Genomic DNA, 6,000 nt, shown 5'->3' on the forward strand with positions numbered 1-6,000 from the left:
AAAATGCTAATTAGTAAAGAAGTGAAATCTGTTTTTCCAAGCTAATAGGTTACAACATTATCTGGCAATATTATTATGTATACTGAAATGTTGTTTAAATATCTGTATCAGGTAGACATCTATTTGAACCCTGCATAACTTTAGCGCGAAGCCGCCGCCGCAGGGTATTTCGTTCACATATAAATAACTAGATGGCTCTGTTAACTCCACTACAACGCCATCTAACGTTAAGCGTCCCCGGCAAGCTCGGTTCTCCATACCATAGAGTAACTTATACTAAAGCGGTACTGTCATAGTAAATTTTGTAACCCCAGTGAATTCACTGCCATCTGTCGACACACTTTAAAACTAAAAATGAAGATTTATAAAAATACGATAAAATGTATTTAAATAAGATTAATGATTTTTTTTATTTGCATTAATTATTTTTATGATTTTGACCCATGTTCTTTCACTGATATGCGTTAAAATTGTTAAATCCGTCAACGCCATCCATACGACAGTAGGCCAAAGCTAGTAGCGCCCTCTGAACGAGAATCAAATTTTCTTGATTGTTGAGGCAATACGAGTCCATACGAGTACCAAAGAGGATATAATAGAATAGAGCGGTACTGTCATAGCAAAGATAGATATAACTCCGTAATAGATGGATACAGTCTAAGGAAAAAACGTGCCTCGAAAATCAAGAAAATTTGATTCTCGATCAGATGGCGCCACTACCTTTGGCCTACTCTCGTATAGAGGGCGTTGACGGTTTCGTTTGTTATTTAACAATTTTAACGCATATCAGTGAAAGAACATGGGGTCAAAATCATATAAAAGTAATGAATATAATTGTTTTGATATTTTTATTTTAGTTTTAATCGTGTGTCGATAGATGGCAATGAATTTACTGTGGTTACAAAATTTACTATGACAGTACCGCTCTATCCTATTATATCCTCTTTGCTTAGACTGTATCCATCTATTACGGAGTTATAATTATCTACCTTTGTCCATACAAACGTAGTTACGCTTTCATTTTATTATTTATTATTATTATTATTTGTATCTCCTCGGATTTCACGGGCCTATAAATCCCGGCCTTTTGATAGGCTTGCGTGGGGATATGGATCCAACACGTAGAGGCCCCTTGGAGAGCTTTAATGTCATGTAGAACGCCTGCTGGAACCCGTTCACAGGCGCAACAATAGACACCCATGAACCGGTCGCAGCAGGCATTGGGACGATTGCAGAAAAAGTGAACAGTATACCAGTCTATGGATTGAAGTTTGGGTGGACAATGAGACTGGGCTATTGTAAAGAACTCCGGACACCTGCCATAACAATGTTAAAACACGTTATCGAGGCAGGTGGTGACTTGCCGCTGACTAGATGGGCCCCTGAAACTGCCGTCGTGAAGACGACCAGGAGCAACACCAGTGTGAGCGGCTCAGGGGTGTCGAGAGGTGTGCGCCGCTTTCTACCCAGTGGCTGTTAGCAGCCACTGTGCCAACTCGCGTCTTATGCATCTTTCACTTCCACCCCTGGAGCATATAGCTCTTACGACTCCCGTCTGGACGGCCAATGAACTCTCCAACAGCTCGCCACAAGCTGCCCTGCGGGCTTATTATTATTATTATTTATTATTATTATTCGGAAATCCAACAGCTGTTAACATGTCTATAGGTTTTATAAATATGATACAAAAAGCCAATTACAGGTTCTCACCAGTAGCTACATATTAACAAAAACAATTGGTGGTTAGCACTATTGCACGACAAATGCAATGGCATTTTAAAACGACTAGTTAGATTGCTCTGAATCTTTGTACTTACAATAGGATAAGGTATATCTACGCCTGTAATTAGTTTATGTAGCTTCAGATATAATGGTTAAACAAATACAGCCAATTTAAGTTTTTCATACAAAACTTGTTTTTGCTCTATTTCGTTTGTTATATAGGCTGGAGCTATATACCTAAACCAAAGATATATATACTGTCTAAGGAAAAAACGTGCCTCGAAAATCACGAAAATTTGATTCTCGATCAGATGGCGCCACTACCTTTGGCCTACTCTGGTATAGAGGGCGTTGACGGTTTCGTTTGTTATTTAACAATTTTAACGCTCTCTATAACAGTTAATATCTAAAGGGGCCCACTGACTATCAGTCCACCGGACGATATCGGCCTGTCAGTTGTTTGGAAATGTCAAATTTTCGTTCTAACTGACAGGCCGATATCGTCCGGCAGACTGATAGTCAGGGGCCCCTTAAGCCTCAAACTTAGTATTATAACAATTAAAAATAAAAATAAATTATATATGGTCAAGCATGAGTTCGACTTAAGAAATAAAACATTAAACATAGTAAAAAATTGTCTTTCTGTCTGTCCAAGCATATAGTATAAGGATAAGGAAAGCATGTGTTTTTATAACATTTATTCTAATCAGTAAATCCATCAGTAAAAATATCTAATAATAACCTCTCAGACCAGCGTAGGCCTTCATTACTTTGGGAGCCATTGAAAGATTCCATTATTTCCGCCTTTTTTCTTTGCAAGGTTTCCAATAACATGTTAAAAAACCATTCTAAATTGGTGTACTTTAGTGATACGTCTTTGTTTGTCACCCTAAGCAGTACATCCAACAATGTGGTATACAAAATACTTTGCCTGGTAGCAGGTTTACATATACACAAGTGATCCACGGGCAGTTGGTAGAAAGGTCCTCTTCCTAAGTCAGCTGATACAGCCTCAACAAAATGTACAGGAACCTTGAATGCTGTTACCAAAGTAGGTAAACTTTCTGCAAAACTAATAGTTTCCCAATTATATCTGTCAGCATATTTGAGGAATAATTGATGTAGATCTAATAATACTGGCGAGTTTTCTTGCAGTTGGCGCACATCTGTAGATGGCCACAACACTGCTGCCGCAGCTCTGGGCATGGTTGCAAATGCACTCCCCTTATGGGGTGTGCTATAGAAAAATACTGCTTTGGTACATTCACAAAGTTTGTTAGTTTGGAGATCCTGGCTTTGAGCAGCAACATTGAGCACTTGTTTTACTATGAGCCCACCCATTGAGTGAGCTAGCCACACTATTGGTGTGTTTCGGATGCCCACTCCGGCGTCAATTAAATTGGGTTGTAATTCAGAAGCCCGAGCTGATATATCAGAAGCCTGTAAAGGACATCGTTCCAGCCAGTCTGATAAAGAGCTAAGATAATTTACACCAATGATCCTAAGATTATTACAATCTTGTGGAAGCCAATCCTTAGGCCAACAAGAGGAGTACACGCAGCGGTCCTGCTGCTCTTGAATCAGGCCTATGCGCTTATTTTTTACAGTGTAGAAAGAAGCGCTTGCATGATCTCTTTTGGAATCAATAGGCAGATCCTCTAGCACTACTTCTATATTGGCAAGCAAAGCTTCATCTTCTAATTCTATTATTTCTTCCATAACCTGTTGTAACTCTTGATCCATATATCTTGGCACAGCATCACCACACTCAAGGTCTGCCAAACTGCCTTCTAAAATACCAACCGGCTTACAGGACTGATCTCTTTGCCTCCAGGTCACAAAAACACCACCTCTCAAGCCATGAACCAGCAGCGTATCACATATTGGAGTTGCAGTATTTCTATACAGGGGATGTAATAAATATAACCCTGGCCGGTAACAATATTCCCCAGACAGGTTTGCTAAACACACTGCTGCAGAGCTTGACAATCTGATGTCTCCTGAATGTAATAATCTTGTTAGTTCTCTAATGAGACCATTTTCAAAGAATGCAGTGAGGAGACTAGTATGAACACTTAAAACAATAAGAACTCTTAGCACTGCAAGATCCACATCCACATCATTGGGATGCCTTACCAACAATTCAGCGATACAGGACATTATGCCCATATTCACTAACAATTTGGCCGAGTGATCATCCTCATAATTCTTATTATTAAATAGGCTTAGATGGTGATGCAAAGCCTCCAAGCACATCAAGCACAGATCACGTTCACTTAAAGTGTCTGGCTTAGCAGGAATACTGTCAGGCTCCATTGCTTGTTCTTGGACATTAGCAAAATACTTAGATAAGAAGTGCTGTATACAACTATGATGCTGAAGATTCTGTACAGCTAAAATAAGATCATGGAACTTATAGGAGAGTAGTTCTGGCGCTTTAGCGGCCTTTCTCACGTGTATCGGCGGAGGCAAGAAGTAGCGCAGGTCGGCTCCGCGCGTGCGCGCCAGCAGCACCGCGGTGTTCTTGTCGATCGCCTGCGCAAGTTTCAGACAGTCCCATTCCTTGTTGTTGTTGAAAGAAGCCAACTGTACCAGCGCGATGTTTCGCTGCTCCTGATTCCCGTGTTTGCACAGCCATAGTAATCGCCACGCCAGAGAATGTTTCAAACTTTTCCAAATACGATTCCATCCCACTGACTGCCGATTAGCTTTGTCTTCTTCCATCCTCACGGTCAAATCGTAGCTGGGGTCATTTATGTAGATGTACTCGGGGGTGTGTTTCTTCTCCGTCACGAGAACATTAGAATTCACTATTTTACCAATGGCTTTATATGTTTGTCGGAAAGGATAGGTGACTAGGAATCCACTGCATCCAAAAAATGATGAAAATTTCAATATTTTTAAAACGATTTTTATGCGATCGTGCGTATTCATGATTAGATCTTAAAAATCATAATAATAATATAATATAATATTTTGAAATATCTATTGACATTGACATTTCGTTTGACAGCTGTTTTGAACATGGCGTTGACAGGTGTCCTAGGATCATAGATCATAGAAATACATAGATGGAGGGATCCTATAGATGAGCTATACGCGTGCGCCCGTGAGGAACAGAACATACGCAATGAGATGAGATAAAATTAAAAATTCCTGACAACATAACCAAAAAAACAACCTACGTAATTTGGTCGGGTTATTTGTTGCTCACCATAAACCATACTAAATTTGATTAAAATAGAACGAGAAATGTGTTTTCTCTAACATGCTATGTAATATTGATATTACGTTCTTTATATTAGGCTGGGAAGTATCACGTGTCAGGCGCGGCTAGACAAGAGGTCTGTAATGAAATTTCATACAAAGTTGCAGGCCTAGGCCGGGAAGTGGCTTTTTTTAAATTTCCATTTCACATATTGTGAAGTATGTTCTACCAAACATACCTCCTTATACTTTAGAAGATTAATCCTCTATGGCAATCGTTGCCATGGTAGCAATCTTCTTATGAAAAAACATTCTTGTCAAATAAAACGTAAATATACTTTGTGAACATATTTAATGTACTAAGGCTTATTAAAAGTAATATAAAATGCTACAGCTTTTTCTATTATAAATAAACGAAGTTCTCACGCCACCATCGTCGTGGGTGTATATCACAGAACTTCACACATATATTTGTGACACAGCATCAACACAGCATCATGGCATTCCGCCATAAAAAAAACTATAACCAATATTTGCTTTAAAAAAAACAATAAACGATATTTGATATATTTGCAGTTTTATTTGTATAGAATTTCCAAAAAAATTATAAATAAAACATTATTAACAAATTCCAATAATATTGAATTGCAAATTTATAGTTGGTCAAACCAATTTGGCAGTAAACAAAAAAAAACTATACTCATCCTTTTCTTTCGGGTGATAGTAGTAGTGTAAGATTCTCTCTGTCTATGTTTGAAATAAGACAGTCCTTTGACAAACTATAATTTCAGGACCACATACGATGTGCATAAAAATATACCGGGTGTTTTCTACATAACAGGAGCATTAAATTAAACTGTAGGCTGTACTCCTCAAACTAACCAACATTTGTTCAGCAACTTTTAAAAATAACTTGTGTTTTGATTTTTATTACACTTTAAAGTTTATTCTAAGACGCAATGAATTTGTTATGTTTAAAGGGTGACAAGGAACGTCAAACACACAGATGGCAGCGTACATTGAAAATAATATTTAATTAGAATTAAAAAGGAATAATCTAAAAATTTCATA

At 38.2% G+C, this 6,000-nt stretch overlaps 1 protein-coding gene across 1 annotated transcript; it reads right to left on the reverse strand.

Moving 5' to 3' along the window:
• Positions 1 to 2,407: 2,407 nt before the first annotated feature.
• LOC134755089 (protein SERAC1) lies at positions 2,408 to 4,691 on the reverse strand. Its single transcript, XM_063691567.1, has one exon. The coding sequence runs from the start codon at positions 4,654 to 4,656 to the stop codon at positions 2,425 to 2,427; it is 2,232 nt and encodes a 743-aa protein (XP_063547637.1). The 5' UTR covers positions 4,657 to 4,691; the 3' UTR covers positions 2,408 to 2,424.
• Positions 4,692 to 6,000: the final 1,309 nt, after the last annotated feature.

This window comes from Cydia strobilella, chromosome Z (genome assembly GCF_947568885.1).
Source record: "Cydia strobilella chromosome Z, ilCydStro3.1, whole genome shotgun sequence".
Lineage (NCBI taxonomy): Eukaryota > Metazoa > Arthropoda > Insecta > Lepidoptera > Tortricidae > Cydia > Cydia strobilella.

Excerpts from the sequence above, each read along its gene's own strand:
- LOC134755089 (XM_063691567.1), bottom strand. The coding sequence starts at position 4,656 with ATGAATACGCACGATCGCATAAAAATCGTTTTAAAAATATTGAAATTT.